Source organism: Drosophila ficusphila, unplaced genomic scaffold (genome assembly GCF_018152265.1).
Source record: "Drosophila ficusphila isolate 14025-0441.05 unplaced genomic scaffold, ASM1815226v1 contig_791, whole genome shotgun sequence".
Classification (NCBI taxonomy): Eukaryota; Metazoa; Arthropoda; class Insecta; order Diptera; family Drosophilidae; genus Drosophila; species Drosophila ficusphila.
Window position 1 is genome coordinate 21,449,575 of NW_025064737.1, and position 23,748 is coordinate 21,473,322.

Sequence of the window (23,748 nt, forward strand, 5' to 3'; positions counted from 1 at the left end):
TGGTCATCGCAACCATCGATGGGCACATGATATCGCCTGCTAATTATGATTGATGGTTCCACGGGGGGCCCTGCATTTACAGGGTCCAAGTTCAAATGAAGGGGATTTCGGAGTCCCCGTTCACGAACAGAATTGCAATACTCAGATGCCAAGTGATATGCGGATATTTGACGGGTCAAACAAATGGACTCGAAAATCGTTCACCCCGGATACTTACTTTAAAAAGTAAACTTAGGGGAACAACAAGGTCCTGCCTTTTCTTGTGGCCACGTTTCTACGCGGCCTGTCTTGGACGCTAAAAACAATTAGTATGACAATTTATCATATGCCCGCAGCGAGATGATTTATGAAGGCCTAAAAACAACACGTAGCCGACACGTTGCGTTGCGTATACGCCGTGGAGTCGCTCGCTGTGTATGTTGGTGTATGTGTGTGTGTGTGTATTTGTTTCTGGGGGTGCGTCACATGTTTGCCCATTTCCTTCCTTCCTGCGGCCTGCTTGTTGCCTTTGTGCTATGCAATTTCTAGTTAATAAATATTTCCGGCTACAAACAAACGGAGCAACAAAAAGCTGGCAGGACACGCCCGCCAAGGACTCGACTTCTAGGCGGATATCGCGCAATTAGTTGAGTCAACAATTAAAACTGTTGCCTTTTTCCACACGAGAGTGCAAATTTAGCATGGCCATTATTAGAATATGAGATATGTGAGAAAACTATAAATCACCCGCAATTAAATAGATGCGAAGGGAGATAGCTCCGAAATATTTCCCAAATATTGCGTCATATTCAATATTTTTTTCATAGAGCGAACCCCTGCAGGACGATAATCCCTTAACCCCACATCCTGCAGCTATCACATGCTCATTCTGGCATATTAATTGGCTTTCATTAATTATATTTTGAAAGCGTGTCCTGGACATGGCTAAAATAGTGTTCCGTAATTAATTGATGTTCATAATATTAAGGAAACGTATATAAAGTGGGGTCATTTAATTTCCCAGCAAAGTCCAATGGGAAAACAACTGAAATGTATCCTTCGGAAAAGCTCCTCGGGAAAGCTAACAAACAAGTTCCGAAAAGCTTGTTGATAACTTTTTGTAGAGTTTCCTATTCACAATTTTAAAAGCATGGAAAAGCTTTAAAGCTCATTTTCTACACTCAAAAAATTGTCATTTAAATAAAACCGCATCGAAATTCCAACAATAATAAAAAAGTTTTTTAAAGAGAATAGTTTGGTTTATTATTTTACATAAGGAAAATATGCAGTCTAATATTACCATATCAAAACTGCTCCCCAAAAGTGAAACTCTTTAAATCCGTTTTTTCTTAACTTTTATTTACAAAATTAAATTCTCTTTCTGTTTAATTACATTGAAATGACAAAACCGCACCAAAAGATTAAAGCATATTGATCTCTATGGGTAATCATGAAATAAATCGGTGTGCGATGCGTTGAGCATCAAGCATTACACATCTTTATATATTTTTGAGTGGTATGGTGCATCTATTGTGTACTACTGCTTTGTATCTACAACATCAAAGAATAACTTAACGTCCACATAAGATACTCTTTGCATTTTATTTTCGGTATATATATATACGTCATATACATTAATGCATATATAGTTGAATATTCGGTGTATGTATATAATGGTTATGCCACAATTTTTGCCAACACCTCTTCATGTGGTTTTGATTAATAATTACACATGTATGTACTCCATATATGGTTCTGTATATATATATAATTATATTCATTCCTCTTGCACATTATCGGTAAACTTTAACAATGCGCTTTATCTCAGTTATAAGACTAGGTAAAACAATCTGTATCTGTATCTGACGTTACGTGCTAAACTCTCTGCTCACCAATTAAGGCTCTGCACTTGTACTTTAACATTTGTTTATGTTTTTACATAACACTCGCTCCGTTTTACGTTACAATCGCTTGTTAATGTTACTATGTTGTGGTTTTTGGCCCCCGAAAGAAACTGAAAGGAAAACTATGTATGTAAATGCATCTCACACGTACGAGTGTCAAAATAAAAGCAGAATTCGGCTTGCAACCAAAGTGAAGCAGCGACAAACTTGTTCCGCATTAATGGGATTAACATTTTATGTTTTTGCTAAGTTTCCTTTAAGTACATATGCATGTAGGTATATTCGTGTATATATAGTATGGAAAACAAAGGACGTAGATTTAAAATACGTGTAAATACTTTGTTTAGTTTGTATTTTATACTAGATAGATTTAAGAGTCTAACGGCATAGGACGCAGTTAAATGTAGGGTAAGTTTACATATAGATATTACACATTTACATAGGTTTTCCTGGTTTCATAATCGTTTTTGTTTCTTTTTTCTAGTTTTGGTTTATTTCACTACTTCCTGCCTTCTTGCCTTGCTACGCATTCAAATACCTGCTATACCTGTTTTCATTGTTGTTAGTTTGTGGTTTATACTGATATTCACTACAGAGTTGGCTAGGACACTCAACGGATCATGATGCTTAGTGCAGGATTTTTGATTCCTCTTCTACTTTGGTAAATGTGCGCTTTTCAATTTTCAGAAACAGTTAAAACAGCGAAGAAAATGATTGCGAATGAGGCACCCTGGGCGCTAACTCACGAAATAAGAAAACTAATTACACAAAAAAAAAAAGAGCTAACAACACTGTTTGCTTAAATGAACTTTTAGTTCGACAGATCCAAGTTGGCAAATATTTGAAATTACAAAAAGAAAAAACGCAATGAAATCAACGGTTTAATCTCAATCAATCCTATTCCAAAATAAAACACAGCCAGCACTTTTATTGAACCTCACACTATACTCGTTGATAAAACGCCAAGCTGTCTAATGGACGTCGCTACGCGGATGTTTATCTGGACCTGACCTCTGACCCGTCCTGCGACCCGCCCTACTTCATCTTCTTGTCCTCGTGCGCCTTCTTCACAATGGCCAGCTTGGAGTGCGGCGAAGAGGGGTGCAGTGTGCGGTAGGGCGCCTCCTTGGTGCCATGAAGGACCAAGGACCATTCCAGCAGACTGCCGTGCCGGGTTTGCGGCGAGTTGAAGCGTGCCTGTAGATGGGCTCGATAAGATAAGCAGACCAAATATACTGCTTTTGATACTACCTCTAGTTTCCAGGTGCCCTGCGGATACTCTCCCCACGAGTGGGTGGTCATGAAGGGCCATTTGGTGAAGCCATCGCGGTGGTCATCATCGTTTGCGCGTCTCGAAAGGATCATCGATCTGCAGTGAAAAATTGAACTTTTAAATGCAATTCTGAACATCATCGAAAACTTGGAAAATTTTGACATGAACAGGAGTCAAAATTTCCACCATCTCCAAAATTAAAAAGTTTAACACAAATCGTTTTGTAATGCGATCGCAAATCTTTAGAGGTATGCCACTTTGGAATGGACTAATAATTTTCCACGTTTTGTCTAATTTTATTATCTAAACTAACTAATTCATTTATTAGTTACTCACTTCGTGCCCATGGGCGATGTAAGGAAAAGCTCAAGATCCCCTCGACGTGAGGCATTCGCGGAGATCACCGCCTGGACGTGCTCCAAGTAGTTGACCTCCGTGTCAGTGCCCTTGCAGGCATCGGTTTTGATTTCCCAGAAGAGCGAACGACCCATGACAATGGCCCTGTTATAGACAAATAAAGTTAAGCTAAGTTAGGCCAGGAAGTATTCCGGAATTCACTCACTGTGGCTGGGTAAGCTCGCCGGCCTCGCAGTGATACCGAGGTGGCACCGCATGCCACTGCTTGGATAGGGTAACCATGGCCCCCGCATCCAAAACGCCGAATCCAAAGAGGTGGTTGAACTCCAGGCCCACGCCGTTCATTGTCCAGTGGAAGCGGTTCTTGGCGTCGAACAACGAGTTGCGCTTCGATGTCAGCACCGTCAGATGCTGGATGTCGCGCCAAGTCAGCTGCGGACTGCCAAAGTTGTGGGGGTTGAAGTGGGATTAGCATAAATTCATAAAGTGACACAATGGATACACTCGAAAAATTACCATGGTTATTAAGGGTGCTGTTTTAGCCAAATATAATATTAGTATTTGATAGCATTCTAAAAAGTCTCTGAATTGTGAAGTATATTAAAATTAAATTAATAGCTTCATAATTATTTCAGCAAGTTTTTTATATCTTTCTTAACTTTCTGATTCAACTTTCACTTAGAGCTTTATCAAAAGTAACTAGTATTTTCTTGAAACCAGCTGATTTCAACCCTCTTTTTCGGGCATGAAAACTTTCGAGTATATCGATCTCAGGGGGAAGTGGGCGGGGAGTACTTACTTGGCCTCCAAGGCCAGGGCGAAGACGCCCGCTGCTTCGGGAGCCGCCGCACTGGTGCCCGAATGGGTGGTGGTGCACTTGCCGTAGAGGTCCGTGGTGGCAACGCCCGTGTTGGGGTCCTTGGCTCCGTTGCTGAATGTGGACGCCAGCGTGGAGCTGCAGCTCTCGTCGTAGTGGGCGTTCTGGCCGTCGTTAATGGCGCTGTTAATGGAAATGGTCCACATGGAGGCGGCGTAGCCGTCGCAGTTGCAGTCGTCCTCCTCGCCGCCGTCGCCGGATGCCCAAACGTAGATGTTGCCCAGGCCATTTCGACCCTGCGGGTGGTGCGAGAGATTAGCCATTAATTCCGGGATCTGGACCCTCAGTCCCTCAGTCCCTTCGACCTCACCTCATTGACTCCCTGGACTATCGCCCTCATGGTGGCGTTGCGGGGTCCGTCGACCGTCTTGCCGTCGTCCGTGGGACCCCAGGAGGCGCTGTAGATGTGGATTTTGTGCGGCTCGTGGCCCATGGAGTTGGCCTCGATTAGGTCCGTCATGTAGGGCTGATCCAGCATGCGGATGCCTGTGGAGCGGGCGATAAGTATGCATTAAATCTAATGGCGGAAATTATAAATCAATATTTTTACGATCCCCGCCACCAACCGTCACTTTCACTCGCCGCTTTATGGCAATCGTAAAAATTGCACTGCATTTCCCGGCTCAGTCTGTGGTGGCTCGAAAATTTTCCGATTTTTCACATGATTTCTCCCTGGCGGGCGATAAAAATGACAGATAACACGGCCGGATTTGTGACCACACTTGTTGCCTCCCCATTCCCGAGGGAATGGCGAAAATTCCCCAGCTTAGGTCACATTGCTTTTTCTCGAAGCTAAAATTACAATGACGGGATGCGCCCCATGAACTTTCCATTTTATAACGCGCATAGCAGTAGCTGTCAATTGAATCGCGACGCTTTCGCGGATTACGCTGCGTATGCATAATGCGATTTATCAGCCGAAAACTTTCGGGGTCACGACCCCGAAGACTCCGCTACATACGGGTGTCTATATTTACGCGACGGATTCTGCGAAAGCCACTTACCTGCGATTTTGCTGTCATAAGCAACGCCAACGCCGCAAATTCCATTATCTCTGGCAGCAGCCACTTCGCCGGCGCAACGAGTTCCGTGGCTGGAAAATAAAGCAGCGGGGTAAATCATTTGCAGAGGTTTCTGCAGGTAAGCGGCTTAATAAAAAGTCTCTCTATCCATTAAGCAGTGCGTATTATAAGCTCACACAAAGTGGGAAAAACTAGAGAAATGTTAATCTGAGCTCTCGACAAAAACAAGTATGCATCTCACTAATAGTAATGTTTACTCTTAGCATGAACACTTGTCTGAAAATTCTATTCCAATCACTTGACGTCAACCAATCAGCTTTAAAATTCCTACTGGCTATCAAGGACATTCCCCACATACGTTGACCAATCAATGGCTTTTCCATTTTCCCTTTCTATACCCTATAACCACTTACCTGTTGAACCAGTCGTCGGTGTACCGGGGATACGGAAAGGGATCGTTGCTGCTGAAGTCATAACTGGCCTCGGCGTTCTGGAATTGAGTAGATGAAACCAGATAAAATATGGGGACACGTGTGCGTAGCGGAGTGTGGGTTAAGTACGTTTTGTTGTAGCTTTTGGGGAAATTATTCAGTTTATTCCGTTACATTTATATTTGGCTTGTACTCAGCGCAGACCTTTCACTACAGCTGGTTAAATATGCACGGCAGATAAGCACTTTGACAATAATGATGGGGGAAAGTTTTAATGTCGGGAAAAGTTTAAGCTTTTAGCTTCAATTTCCCGCAAACTTTTTATTCACATTAGGGGTTTCAACAGTCGTCTGTTATGGAGCTCTTATGGGTCCAAATTACGTCGTATGTATAGGACCTCAGTCCACAATTGTTGGCCATGAATATGTTCAAATTTGCGACGGATATGTGCCGTAAGCCAAAATTTAATTAAAAGCTTTCAACTCGAAATGACATTAAAGCTGCGTGGGTCGTACTCACATAATTGAATTTTAGGTCCGGATGCATGTAGTCCACTCCTGGGCGGCAAATGCAATAAAACGGAGAGTTAATAAATTGGATTTTGGATTTCCATTCCAAAAATACCCACCATCGTCCATAATTGCCGTGGTAACGTTCTTTCCAGTGATTCCCTGAGCCCAGGCGGCCTGCACATTGAGATCGAGCCGCACCTTGCCTCCGTTTTGTCCGGTGTTCTTGAGGTACCACTGCATGGGGAAGTACGGATCGGTGGGCTCCTCCTCGATCCGGTTGGCCTCGCCCGCCTTCAAGTCGAACTTCATGCCGTGGATGGCGGGAACCGCCGGTCGCAGACCTCGCTTAACCCTCTTGAATCCCGGCTGTTGAACGGCCGTGTGCACCTGTGGCATAAATTCCCATTAGTGTTAAGGTCGCAGATGAAACCACAAAGGGGTTAAACCGCAGCCCATCTGTCACAGAGCCCAAACCCATTGTAAGTCCCTGTCATGCGGGTCATTGTGATGTGTGTATGTCAATCTAAGCTGTGCAAACAGCTGTGAACAGAAACGGAACGACCTAGTTTGCATGCCAATTTCCATATTGTCCTGCAGGCGAGCACTATGTTTGCCCTCTGCATTCTGCATTCTGCTCGGTGATTATCGACAATGGCCTAATAGCACGTTCCGCTCCGGTGGACAAATGGACGCACGTCTAATCGCAATGCAATCGATGTCCATTGTGCAGAACGGCAAATAATGTCCGGTGCAAACTATTTTGGGAGCTCGGAATGAACTTTGACATTTCATATTTGTTGTTCAGTGGAGTGAAAGCAATATGGACGCTATTGCCAAGCATCTGCTCTAGCATGAATGTTATTATAGAATAGAATTTTGAGATTCAAAGAACATCTAGGAGGATATTAAAAATACCAACATTAGGCAAAAACGTTTCCGTAATTTAAGCTTTCCAATAAATTTGAAAAGGAGTCAGTTAAAAGTTATTTCCTGTCTTATGCATTCCATTGCCTTTCACACGTTTCTACATTTTTTCCGCTTGAACTAACAATAAGTGTGCCGAGTGGCCAGCTGTGCGCAGTTTCCCTTTCGGCCTTGGGGGGGTTTTTCTGCATTGCCACAAACTTACCGCCGGGTGGCTCTTGAGGGCCCGTGTGTGCGTCAGACTCCTCCTGGATCGGGCGTGGGGCAGGGTCCGGTGCTTGAAATGATACTCGTGTTCATCGGCGCCGACCAGCTGTAAAGAGTCGAGAATGCAAGGCAACATTTCATTAGACCCAGCGGCATTTTAATTGAGCAAAACACATTAATTCTGCGCTTGTTTTTCGCCTAGAAGCGTGACCCGTAATTGCGCTCTAATTGAGTTTGGCCCCAGCTATTCCTCACACATTCCTGCCGGGGTGTTTGCTGTGTGTGCCCATAATTGTGCCCTAAATTGCTAGTCATAATCATCATCTGCAGAAACAGCAAAAGCAGCAGCAACAGCAACTTCAACATCATCATTAATTGGCTTTGGTAAATTGAGTGCCAGTCTTGGCCGGGCCAAGACTGAGTCAGTAATTTTCCGTTTTTCCCCACTGCAATTTCTGTGGAAGGCATCTCGAGTTTCTACACGATGATACGTGCCGGGCCTTCGGGTCGAAGCCACTTTCACTCGGCCAATGGCAGGAGGCCCATGGGAACGCTCCTCTATTTTTGGTCTACAGGCAGCCAAAAAATTCCTTAGATCTCGAAATTAAATGTGAAAAGCGTGCCAGAAAAGCCTTATTATTCTTGTAACAAATAAATTTTAAAAGTATTTCTGTCGTGCAAAATAAAAGAAAAAATAATTTAATACAAGTTTGTATTATTCATTGTAGGCATTCTATGAATCAATTAGAGTTTGTTTCCCTCTGTGTAGTTACTTTGATCTGCCTGCAACATGTTGCTCATCTCCCTTCTAATGGAGACTCAAATGGCGCTCGGACAGCTGTTGGGCATCGGTTAACTTTGCCCTTTCGACGGCGTCTGGGATCCTGCATAATTCAGGCTAACATCGTGATTAATTAGCAGCTGTGCGGCGTTGAGTAGCTATGCTATCAATTCATAATTCGCGCAAATGCGGCCCAATAAAAAGGCATTAATGGGCATGCCGATGACAATACCCATCAATTTGCCAGCCACAAGAACCGGACTAAGAATCTATTTTTAAAAACGTCGCTTACTTAACCAGTTAGCCGCGAATGATGAGGATGGTGGCTTGAAGGGCTTCTTGGCGAGAGTAATTGCCTAAACCTCGCCATCGACTTACTAAACAAAGGTTCTGCAAGCTGTCGGAGTTCCATCAACGTGAGCTTATGCAAAACCCGCCCACAAGGCCTTTTTAAGGATTCACGCCCGTTTCGCAGCAGCATTAAATATTAATAAGGACATTTGAGCACGCAAATTGAAGCATGAGAATGCTCTTACTCCTTTTTCCTTTTCCACATTCATGGCTTTTCTGACCGCTGTCTGCAAATTTTCAATTCGCCCTCAACTCTTTGGCCGCCAAGGAATGAGGGCACGCGGTTAAACTTCCAGGAATGGAGGAAATTTCTTTGATCAGCCAAAAGTGCGTAATTTCGGAGAATGCGTTAAAAGTGCTTAATAAATTGTAAGTAAACTCAATAAGCGAAAGAAGCAGCGCACACAGTAAACATGGTTTCCTACGTAGAAGCTATGTGCCTATTATTATTGAAAAGTAATGTAAACTTAATGGTGTAATATTAAAGTTCAATTTCACAAAACATTAGGTCAAATGAACTCTTTATTTTGAAACTCAAGTCTCTAATCTCTATGCCTGATTTCCCTGTGCACAGCCGACATTAGAGCTGCCGAAATTTCGCAGAAGAAATGCGGTATTCATTTACAGACTTTGTGTCACAAATTGATAAATTCCTGGCCAGCCACGTCAGCGACTGCCACCAGCAGTCAATAAAAGGCTCCACCCCGCCATTTCGCCAATGGAAATGGAACTCTTTCCGGCAGGAGGGGTGGAAAATGAGACACCCCTAGTTTACTTAGGCGCCAAGTGCCGCGCATAAGTAAGCAGGGAAACAAGAGCGGACAAAACGCGGCGCTCGAGGGCCATCAATCCGTTGACTGCTGTCAATCACAGTTCTTCGACAGTTTGACAATGCGCGAAGCGGAGGGGTTTTTGGCTATTTTTATGCCCTGTTAATTTGTGTGTAAATTACTCAATGGGTACTGCAACAGCTGGCCTGCTGGTAGTTTGGCCCAGCCAGTTTAATGGACTTCCCAAGTATGTTGCCAACAAAACTGGGAAGGAAAAAAAAACAGACGAACGCGAAAATATAGATAACGATAGCGTTGCGTATACGCACTGTGGGCGCTGTTGAGCTTTCAGTACATCCAGATAAACAATGGGAATTAACTAATCTGGACGGCCACATGCCGCTAAATTGCTTGCATATTTTTAGATGTCGCCGCATAATTTGCGGATTTCTCTTCATGAACGCAACATATGGAGCTTGGCATCCCGCATCTCTGCTCCACAGACAAGTAAAAGTAAAAGTAAAAACAAAAACCTCCGGCAGGGGATTTATGTGGGAGGAGCTGAACACAAATATTAAGAGCAACAAAGCACGTCGTCTAATGTAGCAATATAGCTGCCATTGTGTCTGTCCAGGACCGTATGTGTGTATGTGTGTATGAGTGTGTGTTGTGTGTGTGGCTCGCCATTATAAATATAATGTGTCACAATGGGTGATAACGGGACTGGGAGTCAGTATGGCTAAAATAAAGTAAGGACATCGCACACACACACACACAGATACATACGCAACGAGGCAAGAGGCAGCTGTTCACCTCCTGTTTTGTTTCAGTGTGTGAGTTATTTAAGCTTAACACCACCCACACGCTTTTTTGCAAAACTTTGCAAGCAATTGCTCGCTCTTCGGGCTGCCAAAATGGTGTCTATAATTAGTTGGCTGCCGCATTTAAATAGCAAATTTATTAACGAGAAGCCCTTGACATCCTCGCCACTTGTTGCTCGCCAGCCCTCGCAGTTTTCCCGGCCAAAAGGACAACAGCTGGGTAGTTACATCACTGGGGGATGGGTTTTTTCGTGGGCGTTCACCGCAGGATCATGGCCATCCTGGTACATCTCGCCGAAGACTTGACGCGTCATCTCTCTTGGCACGTCAACATCAGCGATTTATGGATTTCCACTCGCCCCGCGCGAATTCACGAAAGGTGAATGAAAAACTCGCTGGAAAAGCTAAAATATCAGCAGCTGCGCTGTATATGACAGCTTCCATATATACGGCAGTGTTTTTATATGCAGCAGATATTTCACAGTGCCTGCAAAAATAGCATACACAGTGGGTGGAGGATGAGGTGTTTATGTGCCTTTGAGCTCAAAGTGTGCACACAATGGACTTTAACTTGTTAATACAGCCCTCTTTGTTTACCTTAATCGAATTCTTGTTCGGTCAGCTGCCAACAACTCGCATTGCGACCATTCAACAAGTTGGGCAAACAAAAGTGCCTTAAAATTCCTTCGCAAGAGCTGATAAAATATTTAGTTATCAATGCCACAGCAATTCAGGGCCGACAGAAGAGTTGGCTTTTTGGGAAAACAACTGGCGCAACCCACGCGATAAATATTTCAATTTGCATGCATTAGCATATTCAATCTAAAAATACCGGAAGCTGTATTGATTTTGTGCAACAAAAGCTTTGTTTCGATGTAAATTCTAGTTATTTTTGTTATTTTAAAACTAAGCTTAAAAACTCAATCATTTATAGGGAAGTCATTTTTCTCAGCATATAGCAATTACGTTTCTAAGAAACATCAAGAAAACCAATCTTCCGTTTAATTTATCTCCCATTTTGGCACAAAAAATAGGCAAGAGCTTATCCGAACAGAAAAAGCAACACAGCGCTGATGAAGGACATTACGCAATCGTCGCATTTTATTTGTATCCGCATATTGAACGCCCCGGGGATAAACCATTCATCAATTTGTTCGCTCAGTTGGTCAATGGCCCGGTTTAGTTAACCGACGTCAACAGCAGCCGTTTATCAAGGACAGTCGCAGTCGCTTTATCAGTAGCTGGCCAATTTTTCTAGTGGCATTAGCCGTCAATAACTACTGGCATACACATAATATAGATAACATGGCCGGGTTACAATGTGATAAATGTGTTCACGTTCGGCTGATTCGCAGTGCATTGTCGCTAATTAGGAAAAATGGCAAACCATCACTTTCCCTCCTTCATGCCACCATTCCAATTAAACAATCAATCAATAATAGGGAAGCGTGTCACTGCACCACAGTGTTTGCATAAATTATCGCTACAAGCGAAAATCACTGCTCAAATAGAAACCAGAACGATGGCATTCAAATGTGATGGTGTAGAGAAAACTGTCGCTAAGTGTTTTTCTCCCTTTTGTCAAGGATGGCACTTTTATTCAATTCAAAAGTACCCGAAAGCACGTCTGTCTCTCTGGGGCAAAACAATGCAAATAAGCGTGTTTAGATTGACAGCTTGGCGATCCGCACAAATCCAGTCGTCAATAAATGGCATTCAAATTTGCACAGCCTTAAAATTAGAGGACCTCGAATGGCAGGTGGCAAATTGGAGAAATGCAAATGAGTGGCGGCCGCTGCCAGGACTCCTGAATAATTCAGCAGGATGCGGCGGCAAAGACAAACAGCTGCGCACAACTCGACTAATAAGCTTTGATTGAGGCTTTCGGCATGTGCCCGTGCTTGTAGCTTTTGATTTGCAGCCAGGCTCAAAGGCGAGTGCTGTACAAATTGAGTTAAACTTCGACCATTCTTCACCCACTGACTGCAAACGCAATTTAAAATCGAATTTAAATGGGTAACTTTAATGTGTAAAAATGCGTTGGAATTCTCGTTGCATTTGGGTCAAATGGAAGAAGGGCAGCGGAATGTTAGTAGATGACGACCCGACCCTTCGTAAGCTCTTAAGACGCTTTTCTATTCGGAGCAGGGCAAAGGCAGCTTGGCCGCCGGCACACAACATAATTATCTGTAGCGCACTGTTGACATTGACATGCCAGTGCTGGGCAGACACTGCGTATGAGCGATTTCTCAGAGCAAACACTGGGGACTCGACATTTTACGGCCCGGGCATTCTTTGCAGCCGCGCCAGCTGGCAGTTGGCTAATTAAATTTCAAGATTTTCATCTAATTTCATTGAAATGTAATTTGCCGCACGGCAAACAAAACTTCCACCAACTGACCTTTGACATTTGGAGGCGTGCACACGCAAAAGCCAAGCGTGGAAAAAAAACGGAATAAAAGTAATTATGTATTGTGTTATTCACACACTCGTTTATCAACTGCAGACGTCTTGGGGATGAGGGTCTAAAAAGTTTTTTAATTATTTATAAAGAGCAAGCGGCACGTTTGGTCTTTGTGCTTGCCTCGGTTTCTTTTCTTTCTGGTGCCCCTCGAAGTATTTGCCTTTGTTGCGGCCAAAATATTTGACAAAACTTTGGCTCAAGTGTTGATTTATTAAATTGTTTAGCCGCAGTGGCAGACCGAGAGCGAAGGACGTTCAAGAGGTGCCGAGGGGGCAGAGAGGAGTGTGCATTAGCAACACCTGTCCAAGAGATATACCTGTGCCAACTCGGGAGCACGGTCCATTGCTTCCATTATGGGAGCTGATCAACGCTGAGCCTGGCAACTTGTTTACAACTTGTCTATTTATAGTGCCTCCCCTTTTTCCCCCCAATCAGTATTCCAGCGAAACACCCAGAAAGTTAAGCAGGTCCCACGCTAAGCTAGTTAAAGCTTCGTGACACTTTTTGCGAGACCTCGTTTAGGAGAAACCCAAAACTTTTTAATTAGCATTAGGCCATAATGAAATCCCTGATATGATATTTGTAGTTACAAACACATTTATCAAATGATATATCTGGGGCAGAAGAGGGTCCAAGTTGTGTAACCCAATATCCCAAAATGCAAACGAAAAGCTGGCAAATATTTGCCAGATGTTGGGCTTCCGTTCTCACATTTTCACAAGGAAGAGTAAAAAGTTGGCTGTTTAAGGTGAAGTAACTTTTGTAATTTTATTGAGCTTATGTCAACCTTTTAGTGTGATCAAAATTGAAAAGAAATCTGGAAAAGTAAGCTCTGTTTGTGTTCCCTCATTTTTATGTTATGTAAGCTCTTTTGAGTTTAAAATCTGACTGACTTAATTCCCCTTCAACTTTAAAGGAAGAAAATAATCTTTATTTCTGCGAAATAAAAATCAAGGCCATAAAGTAAGTTGTTGCAAGCTGAAAGACCACTTTAACTGTTATGGCCATAAACCACTGCAAGTGTGCGTTATAAACAGCTGCATAAATTTCAAATAGAATAGGGAACACTTATCCTGTTTTTATTTGAATCACTGCGGTATTAAAGGAATGCATCTTCTGTTTTGGAAAAGTATTTTTTAGCTCTAACTGTTTTATTTTTAGAATTCAACTATAAATGTGGAGGCCATAATGGGAAAACACCGAACAAAACTATTCCCGGCCAATTGCTGCCTTAATAGTCGGAGAAGTTCCATCTGTGAGAAATTGTTGTCATCTGGTCACAACAAAAGGCAGCCTTTGTCCGGTAAAGGACCACCGAGCTGCTTTCCAGGGCTAAAAATAAATAAATAATGCGCCTGGACCTGGCCCACCACACACTGCGTATACGTGATAAGGCATTGTGTGCAAGTGGGAGGCGTGTGTGCTGTGGTTTTTGGGGTCTCTCCGGCGAACCTTTTCCCTGGCCTGACCCAGCCAGGAATCTTGAACTCGAACTGCGTCTCTGTTTGTCCAGCGCTTTTCACTGGAAGCGCTGCGTGCCTCCTTTGTTTGTCTTGTATTTGCCAACATATGCTAGCCTTGGGTTACAAATGCCCGTGCCTTTAATTTGCAACCATCTGGGCGAGCGGCCACCGAATTTGTAAACTCGTTTTTCATTTGGCATAATAAATGAAAGAACAACAGCCAGCGATAAGCAAACGGAGACGAATGTGCCGATGTCAGACCGCAAAGTCATTGTAGCATTTGTCTTCGCAGATCGCCCCTTTACATCGGCAAAAAAATCCAGTTTGTTTTCGTGGCCAGAAGAAGTTCGCTGGATTGGCAAGTTGGGAATATGCAGGTCGAGTACGGGAACTCGCTGGCATCCTAATAAGGTCACAAGACTCTTGCATAATTCATGGGAAAACTATTGCCAGCAATATGAAACTATGCATAGCAGATGAGCGTTGACATTTCAAAGACTCCCGACAGATGTAGGACAAGCTGAAGGCGAGCAAATACTTTGCTGGCCTGAGAACAAGGTCAATTGAAAAGAAGGTCCATATTAGCACCACAACTTTGTTATACAGTTTCCCCATAATGGATCTATAAAGATCTGCATTTAGAAGAGCAATATTTTTCCTAGTTTATAAATGAGAAATTCCGAAGAATAGAAAGTTGTTATTGCAAGTGATAAAATAAACAATGCAAGCTCAGCACTTGCCTTCAAAGGTCTAAGTAAAAAGTGAATATAACAATTTAAATTGTGTTTTATATATAAAAACCAACCGACTTTATTGATGCGGTTGCCATGTGTGCCCATAAACGGTCTTGTAACAATCTGCTGTTGCTCTTGCAATCACAAGTATTGCTGCTGTTCTTGGGACTTAAGAGAGCTTTTCAAACAACAACACCCGGCGGAAAGGGAGGTGGCCAACAACTAACGCCTGTTGCCGTTGGCCACGTCAAAAGGAGTCCTGACTTAACGCTTTATGCAAGGATTTGGCTCACAGCCCGACATCGACGACAAGCGGCTGAAAAGGATGGTGGCGTCCGGGAGGGGAAGGCTTACCGACAGGTGAGTTTGTTGGCTTTTAAAGTAAAGTAAGTACACACCACCAGCCAACATAGTAGGCCTGGCACACTATGCATGCTCAAAGGCTCCAAGCCCAGACGTAGGTAAACTTTTTATCATCGCAAAGACAACGAGCCGCTTTGCGGCATTAGCCAAGTTTGGAAATTATTCCAGGCCAACCACTGGGCATAAAATTGCAGAGCTGCTGGTATTAAACCCAGCCAGCTGTGTGGGCGGAATTCCTGCGTGGGCAGTAAGGAAGCATATGTATTTACTTGAGCAAGAAATTGACTTTCGCCTTCTTTGCCTCCGACAGCTCCTCGTGTTTAAATTGGCGGCCAGCAATTACATTTAGCGGGGATCGAGATTTATTTAGATTTGCACGGCAATAGCTGACTGAATCTAACGTTTTACTGCCGATAAGGTCGTAACATCAAAGGCAATAAAATCTAAACACACTCATCGTCAAAGTCCCGCAGATAACACTCGGCGTATACGCAATATCGATTGGAATGAGAGCAAAAGTGTGTTCCCGGTCCCTTCGTGGGTTTGCCCTGGGTAAGCACACGCTTTCGGTTTGGGATACATTTTGATTTGTATTCGGCGATAGCGTTTGACGTAGGAGCAACAGATTTCCCTCGATTTTTTTTTTTTTTTGGCTTTTTTTTGTGTACTTCTACATGTGCCGCAACTTTATTACAAGGGCCGCACCCACGCGGTGCATGGGATTTTTGGCAATTACCTAAAAACGAGTTCGAAGTCCAACACAAATGCCGGGAAGCTCTAATTTGTAATTTAATCGGGAGCCTATTTTTAAACAGTCGACAAGGAAAATCATTTAGCCTGGTTGGGAGGCAATTAGGGATTCGAGTGGATAAAACAAAAATCAATAATTAATTACAGGGCACTCTGCTACAATTATAATTGGGCAAAAGTCACTGGTAAAATTTGCTTTCCTTTATGGGTTCATTTAATCATTGATTTGAGAGTAAAAACGAGCCGTTTACATTGCCCAGAATTCTGTGTATCTTTTTGCAAAGAAAAACATTCCGACGCAATTAGTTCTGGTACAGGACTCATGTGTAAGCTTGTGCAACACGAGAGCAGGGTCCATGGCAACTGTGGCATGCAATCAGCTTTTGCAGCCGAGTGGGGGCGGATGAGATTGCGCCATTGCAAATAGCATCGATGTCGCAATGAAGCCAGCGGATAACAAGGACAACTCACAGTGGAAATAATGCGGAGACGGTGCCTCAGGTGCCGACTGGATATCGGTTTGCCAGGGAAACTGCGAGTTAATTGGATTTAGCGCCTGCTTTATGTATCCTCCTCTTCCCGCTCCTTTTCCCAGACTCCATTGCAGGCTCTCTAGTTGTTATTGATGTCCCTAATTAATTGCGTCCGTTCCAGCACTTGAATTCGCATTAATCCTGCGATTCCCAAGTGAGTTATCGACCTAATCCAGGGGCGTGCAACAAGTGCGCGTCATAGCTGTCAACCGCTGACAGAATTGGGTAATGGTTATGCATTATTTTGACGGATCCCAGGCTTATAACAGGGACTCTGTGGGAATCGCAATGCTGTCAGGATTGCAGGACGAAACCGTTGACAAGAAAGTGAAAGTCGATACTGAGGTTTCAAAGAGAAAACTGCTGCCTGTCGTTTCATAACTTTGTTTGTAGCGGCTTTTATTGGAAAAGTTAGAAGGCAACAGAATGAACTTTATATACTTCAATATATTAAAGATAACTCTTGAACGGATTGCAATTGCCTTTAAACGTAAATGGAAAATGTCAACTATTTCACTCTAAAAATGTAAAGGGAATTTAATGGTAAAAAATGTGTTCACAAAAAATGCAGATGATTATAGAAAAATGTAGAGCATCAGACAAGAATGTGAGACCAGTGGTAATATGTTACCATACCAGAGAGTTTTGATTTAGTTTGCGTAGTGGTGAAGCCAGGTCAAAAGGCCCACAGACGAAAGGCATTTCAGTGAAAAATTACTGACCTATTATGGTGATGGGTGTGTGTGGTAAAGTTTATTTTCGCCACGCTGACCTTGGCTCGAGTGCAATGGCTGCTTGGCATGCAATGCGCAAATTTGCGCCTGGCGGTATGCAACGAAAACCCGCTCTGCCGACGGAAGTTGGCCAATGCCAGAGCCGAAAATTTTGCTCGTTGCCTTTGCCTGCTGGTCGAAATCTCCGCCCTCGGCATTCCGGGCACGCTCCTGGCAGCCACACACACACACACTGCGAACTAAGTCCCCGAGTCGCTATGGCACACTTAGACACGTAAACTTGGCCGCCCCCCTTGAGCAATCGCAATTAACGCCTGACAGTCGCCCGACAAGTGCAGCGTGTCAGCCCGAAACGCTGGCAACCTGGCCCAAAAACATCCGGCCGTCGGCAGTATGTTCATTGATTTTTCGCACAATCCACTTACCGGGCCTAGGTTGTCGAAGCCGTACTTGTCGGCCACTTCATGGGCGAACCCGTTGTCCACTCCGCGCCGGAAGCGCACCAGGAAGGAGCTGGTGAACACGGAGGGGCCGCTGAGGCCAGCACCTCCTGCTCCTGCTCCCGCTCCTCCGCCCGCTCCTGCACTGGCCAAGTGGAGGAGCAGGAATGGGGCCAACAGCCAGCTCCATGCGGCTGCTGCCATGGAATTCAGATTAGGCGCCTTGTCCTGCGGGCTTCGCCTGGCTCCTGGCGACGATGGGGCAACGCTGGCAGTTCGGAAAAACAAGACGTGCGACGGGTGTCCTTTGCGGGGGGATTTTCCGGGGGCAGTTGCGATGTGTCGAATGTAAAGGCCGCGCTTCACTGCACACTCGGCGTTTTCGCTTTTTGTTGGCAAGGAAGGTGCAAGGATCAAGTTGCTCGGCTGGCAAACCGTTCCTTTGTTGTGGTTGCGATTTGTTTTTCGAGTTTGTGTATTCGTGGTCCTCCTCTGGAGCTTGTTGTGCTTTCCCCTCGCTGGGAGTTTCAGTTGTTTCGGCTGAGATCTTTGTGCGCTGCCACGAACTTCACTGGGGCGCTGCGCGCTGAGAACTATTCGCCAGCGGTATCGACGGCCGCCATTATGAATGTCCGCCAGGCGCCGTGGAGGAGGCGAAAGCTCGCTGGAGAAGCTCGCTCGAAAGCTCGGAAAAGCAGCCGAAAACGCCGCCCGCCACCCACTCGACGCACCCCTAAGCGAACCTCGCGCTGTCCCGCTCGCACCTGCAGGGGCGTTGTCAGGATCTTATTAAAGGGGCGTGTTGGAAAATATAAACACATTTATCTTTAAACTGTTCCTTTATAGTTAAGTCCATCCATTGGTATCCATTAAAGAATTAATATTTTAGGGAAAATACTAACGTATTTCTAAAGCATATATTATTGCGCATTTTAAATTTATATCTATCTAGAAGTGGATTTTAAACCCACCAAAATCCTGACTACTCCACTGCTTACCAGCTACCGCTCAGCTGCGTTAACTAAGCTTTTATTTTGGCTTTTTCCTCTGACTCTGGCTTTTGCAGCGGTTTTAGCGGACCGTAGACGTCACCAATTTGGCCGACCGCTGCCATAAAGTCACCCAAAACTCCCCCACCCAGTGCTAAATGCTAGCAACTGTTTCGCCATTGGTTTATGCGCTCCGTCAACATATGGAAGCATACTTGACTTTCGCCGACTTTCGCCCGGATTCGACTAGAGTCGAATGCCACAGCTACAGTGCAGAACGCGAAGGGACGACTATTCATAAACATGAGCGCAATTGCCTCTTACGCGTAATGGCTGCGAAAGGGCTTCAACTTTGACCTTAGCCCAAATAAGTTCATAAAGCCCCGAGCTCCGAACCCAAGCCTTTAAACTGCAGGCCAAGCAAGAAGCGAAGACAGCTGGGCCCACTTTCGCCGGCTTTTTATGCCAGCTTGATTGTTTCAACCACGTTTAAGTGCGAGATGGGAATTCTCATATTTTGATTTCATTTGCCGTAAATTCTTCTTCCCAGGGAAATCCCTTTTCAGGCGCCTCATTACTTTTTAAACTGAATTTTATGGACATTTCATAAATTGACTGTGGGATAATGTCAGCTTGATTGGTTGAGAATGAACTCTTATCCGGGAAACGGAAAGTTTTCGATGAGAATTTAAGCTTTTATTTCTTTTTAATTAAATGATATTGTGAGTGAGTATAAAATTAGCAGATTATGGAAGGTGGTTGCATATGCTAAAATAGTAAGGCCTGTTAATCTATTTTATACGCATTAATATTAATAAAAATATCTTTAGAAACTAAGACTTATTTCAAATCTATGCGAACGAAGTATATTCCTTATGCTTATAGGATAGCAATACTCTCCTTATGTTTATTTAACGTTAATATTTTAATTTATTCATGAACCAATTACCTTACATTCTATTTAATTGTTAATACGTATGTTAATCAACCAACGGGTATATTTAAATTCTAGTTTACGCAAGTTAACAAGCTGCTTGCCACGCAACTTAAAGCAGGGATAAATTCGAGCTGACCTAAATAACCAAAGGTAGCACTGAAAGAATATCAAAACAGAAATCCTTCGCCTACATTTCAATTAATTTAAAACACCGTCGCACCCAACGAGCGCCCCATCGGCGAATGAAAGATAAACCGGGGGCCGAAAACTCACTGGCTGTCCGTGGCCAGTCGCAGCCAACTGTCAGTCGCTTCCACCTGTGCAGGTGGGCGGCGCATCCCCGGCCCGATAATGCCGAGCATATGGCGTGTCGCATGCGCCGAACGGGCTCAGAAACATTCGAAGCGACAATTGAGGGACCTGCTTTAAATTACAATTAATTTTTAATTAGCCTTAAATTTACATTTAGAAAGACGCTTAAGAGGTGCATGAATCAATTAGCGCACTCGTATACTGGCATTAATGCAAAATGGTCAAGGAAACGGCAACGGAAGCCAATCGAAACAAAACGAAAAAGCTTAAACCTAACTTTGCTCATCACAATCGGTAGTCGCTGAGGGGAAGCTGAAGGTGGTTATCGGGTTTCATTTCCGGCTGCCAAAGAGTTTGCCGCGCGCTGCAGGGAACTAACTGATAAGCTGCTCTTTAAGAACGGAATTCACTGCGCACTTACCATGCGATGTTCCCGGGGAAAGGGCATGTGAGCTGGCGTGGCGCTTGATGCGGGGCGTGTCCTTTAGTTCGGAAGATGAGGAGGCACTTGTGGAGGTGTTTGTTCCCTTGCCGGCCATTAAATTGGTCAGGGTGGACACTCCGCTGGAGGAATCCCCGGTGGTGGGCATGGATTTATAACGTTGCAGCGAGGTTCGTGGCTTTTTGGGCATTGTGGCCTGCTGCACTGCTTCCTCCAGAGCGCTCAGCCAGTCCTCGCTCTCGCTTTCGTCCTCCAGAAACTTCATGTAGAACGAGGGTCGCTTCGCCTTGTTATGACTGGTGGGTGTGGTGGTTGTGCTTGGTTTCGGAGGTTCCTGGGGTACAATTTTCGATTCTATCTGCTGCGAGGCTTCCAGCAGGAAGAGATCCGAGTCGGAATCGTTGAGAAAGTCTGCCATGGGATCAGCGGCAGCCGGTTCAGGAAGCAATGGCTCTGAAGAAGTCTTCTTACAGGCGGATCTTGTTCGGGCAGCTACAGGTGGAGGGATCTTTGGCGTTTGAAGTGAGTCTTCTGGCTCCGACACCGCTATTTGGTCCATCTGACTGTTCAGCTTGGCACAGCGCTCCTTGAGAAGAATATTGGCCCGCATCTGCTGCGCCCGCCACTGCTCGTTGTCGAGTTGTGTGCGCCGATCCTCCCAGCCCTTGAAGGCGATCTGCCGGCGGCGTTCCTTTTGGCTAAGACTACCTATTTCTGCCGAGTCGAAGCCACTATCAGTGGTGGCATTGCTGCTTTGGTTCCATCGCCACCCTACCTCTGGACTTTCTGTGCCCAGCGTCTGCGAGAACATACAGTTGGGGGACATACTGATGTCCAGGCGGGGCAAGAAGTCCACACTGTCGTCTAGACTGGCCTTTTGCTTGTGCGGTGGCGTGCTCTCTACATCGGAGGTAAATCCGCCAATTGATGAGGCGTTAGGGGACCCAGGAGGCTCCAAGGAACCACTTACGTCGTGAGCGCTTCCTGAGCGCCCGCAGCTCTGTGGCGAAGCTACGGGAAAGTGCGTTTTAAGGCCTTCGTGTTGTTATAGAGCCTCATAAGTACTCACCACTGAGACGTTTCTGCAGTAAGCGAGTGCTGAGCGTCAGCGACCGCCGTTTTATAAATGCGTTCTCCATTTATTTACATTTATTTTTATTTTTCCGGTGAAAAATGCGCTCAAAATTAAAGTAGCACACGAAGTTGCCAGAGAGTCACAGTCAAACTAAAGCTGGCAACTCTCATATTCGAGTGGTTCGATTATTGCGCTTGCCTATCGAACCGGAACTATTATTTTAATTAAAAAACGTACTTAAATGACAATATATTATATTATTAAATTCATAATTATATTTAAATTATAATAACATCACAAGATCTAAAGAAATTTATGTGGTCCCAACCAGAAAAGTGTAACCAGCTTGCAAATCAGCATTGGAATTAACACCATACAGAGCAACGGTCACATTGCTAGCATCGTATGGTGATGTGTTAAAACCGAAATTTTGAATACAATCCACGGAGCCAGGAAGATGAACTACAATCCGAACGCGGGTATGATGCGGAACCGTAAGTGGGAGAACTGTAAGGATCAGGCTACGCAAGCAAGTATACCCGAAGGATGTCCGGTGCAGCCACTCCGGAAGTTCCACCGCCGCCCCGACCGGAATCCGGAGTGCGCCCGCAGCTGGCACTGTTTACGTTGAACGTTACCCCGTTTTGTGATCCGCTCCTGGCTTTCACCCACTGCATCCCGCTTTCCTTGTTACTGTGCCGCCCTGCGTTTCTGTTAAGTGCTGCGTGTGTAGCTTGAATGCCTGTTTTCTCCCGCTTTCCCAATTGTCTTGCAAAGATCCTCCGGCACTAACCCTCGGTTGCTCTATCCCAAAATAGCCACAGCTACCGGCCGCCCGAGGCCTGCGAAGCGTGTCAGTGATGTGAACGCCATGGGTCCCTCAGCTCCGATGATGGGTGGTGGTGCAACTTTCATGGCCCCGCCATCCGGTCCAGCCATGCTGGATCCCAATATGTACGGAGCTCCTGCTCCGGCGCCGGTTAACAGCTACGGCTTCGACCCGAATCTCGGCCAGCCGCAGCAGCAGCCGCCACAACAGCAGCCAGGATATGGCTTCGGGGCACCTGCACCGCCTCAGCAGCCCACGGCACCTCCTGCTTTCGGAATGGGAGCACCTCAGTCCGGAGCCGCACCCCTGCCAACCGGACAGTATCCACAGTTCGCCATGTTCCAGCAGCCCATCGTCCAGGACATGGCTATGGAGTACGGCCAAAGGCTGGCGGATCAGGGCAAGCAGCTGGTGGAGAACCAGTTCGAGAAGTGGGTACCTGTGGCTAAGCTCAAGTACTACTTTGCCGTGGACAACGCCTACGTGGGCAGGAAGCTGCGCCTACTCTTCTTCCCATACGTCCACAAGGTGGGATTGTGAACCTAATGATGAATCAGTAATCATATCATGCATTTATTTCAGGACTGGTCTCTGAGGTACGACCAAGAACACCCAGTGCAACCACGATATGATGTCAACGCCCCGGATCTCTATCTGCCCACCATGGGCTATATTACATATGTAATCGTTGCTGGTCTGCTGCTGGGCATGCAGAAGCGATTCTCGCCGGAACAGTTGGGCATCCAGGCCTCCAGCGCCATGGCATACAGCATTTTCGAATTGGTCATCTACTCCATAGCATTGTACGTAATGAATGTTAAGACCAGCCTTAAAACGCTGGACCTGCTGGCCTTCACTGGCTACAAGTACGTTAATATAGTGGTCTGCCTGATGGTCAGCACGTTGTTCTTCAAGTCTGGATATTATATAGCGCTGGCGTACACCAGCTTCTCTTTCGGCTTCTTTTTGGTGAGTTAAAAATTGAGACTTATTTGATGATTATAGGTAAACAATCTTCACTTTTCCAGCTCCGCACGCTGCGGACTAAATTGTTGCAGGATAACTCACCTGCAGCTCCCAGTGGAGCCATCAACTACGACCCCTACGGAAATCCACAACAACTCGACTACAGTGGCGGGAAAAAGCGGAAGCTGTACTTCCTGTTCATGGTCGTGGTTGGACAGGCGCTGTTCGCCTTCCTGCTCTCCAAGCATTTGTATCTGCCAGAGGCAGAAGTGCTGGCGGTGCCCAAGACCTTCTAACCACCCTGATTGAAAGGTTAATTTGCAGGCTCCTTGAGGTATCCGGGTTGTGGAACCGAAGAAAAGTCATTTCCAGCATGTTAAATCCCCTCAGTAGTTCGTGGTTGGCGGTCGACTGAGATTCGCGCAATAGAAGCCTAGTTTTGTTAGTAACAAACACATTTTATAAATAAATACCAGCTGTAAAAACGAATTTTTTATATAATTTTATT

The 23,748-nt window shown here is 45.0% G+C and overlaps 3 protein-coding genes and 1 long non-coding RNA gene across 6 annotated transcripts; 2 read left to right on the top strand and 2 right to left on the bottom strand.

Annotated features, from left to right (window-relative positions):
- Window positions 1-1,317: 1,317 nt before the first annotated feature.
- LOC108095933 (neuroendocrine convertase 2) lies at window positions 1,318-18,277 on the bottom strand. Its single transcript, XM_017197270.2, has 12 exons — window positions 17,676-18,277; window positions 7,485-7,592; window positions 6,472-6,742; window positions 6,363-6,400; window positions 5,826-5,902; window positions 5,395-5,483; window positions 4,701-4,876; window positions 4,313-4,626; window positions 3,719-3,952; window positions 3,493-3,657; window positions 3,135-3,252; window positions 1,318-3,080 (listed from the first exon to the last, which is right to left on the bottom strand). Exons 1-12 carry the CDS (start codon window positions 17,892-17,894, stop codon window positions 2,919-2,921), a joined length of 1,971 nt encoding a protein of 656 aa, XP_017052759.1. The 5' UTR covers window positions 17,895-18,277; the 3' UTR covers window positions 1,318-2,918.
- On the top strand, window positions 13,494-14,072 carry LOC108095934. Its single transcript, XR_001771684.1, has 3 exons — window positions 13,494-13,534; window positions 13,590-13,636; window positions 13,835-14,072. It is a non-coding gene; the product is annotated as an uncharacterized LOC108095934 (long non-coding RNA).
- Window positions 18,278-19,353: 1,076 nt separating the features above from the next.
- Window positions 19,354-21,577, bottom strand: LOC108095988. The gene is made up of 3 exons (XM_017197333.2): window positions 21,440-21,577; window positions 20,350-21,381; window positions 19,354-20,292 (listed from the first exon to the last, which is right to left on the bottom strand). The coding sequence occupies exons 1-3, from the start codon at window positions 21,507-21,509 to the stop codon at window positions 20,261-20,263; spliced, it is 1,134 nt and encodes a 377-aa protein (XP_017052822.1). The 5' UTR covers window positions 21,510-21,577; the 3' UTR covers window positions 19,354-20,260.
- Window positions 21,578-21,796: 219 nt separating this feature from the next.
- Window positions 21,797-23,729, top strand: LOC108095859 (protein YIF1B-A). Of its 3 annotated transcripts, none has more exons than XM_017197160.1 (4): window positions 21,797-21,924; window positions 22,264-22,802; window positions 22,857-23,243; window positions 23,303-23,729. In XM_017197160.1, the coding sequence occupies exons 1-4, from the start codon at window positions 21,903-21,905 to the stop codon at window positions 23,534-23,536; spliced, it is 1,182 nt and encodes a 393-aa protein (XP_017052649.1). In that variant the 5' UTR covers window positions 21,797-21,902; the 3' UTR covers window positions 23,537-23,729. The 3 variants fall into 3 exon arrangements, with proteins under 3 accessions (XP_017052649.1, XP_017052647.1, XP_017052648.1); XM_017197158.1 differs by having other exon boundaries at window positions 21,823-21,954; XM_017197159.1 differs by having other exon boundaries at window positions 21,830-21,939.
- The last annotated feature ends 19 nt before the right edge of the window (window positions 23,730-23,748 follow it).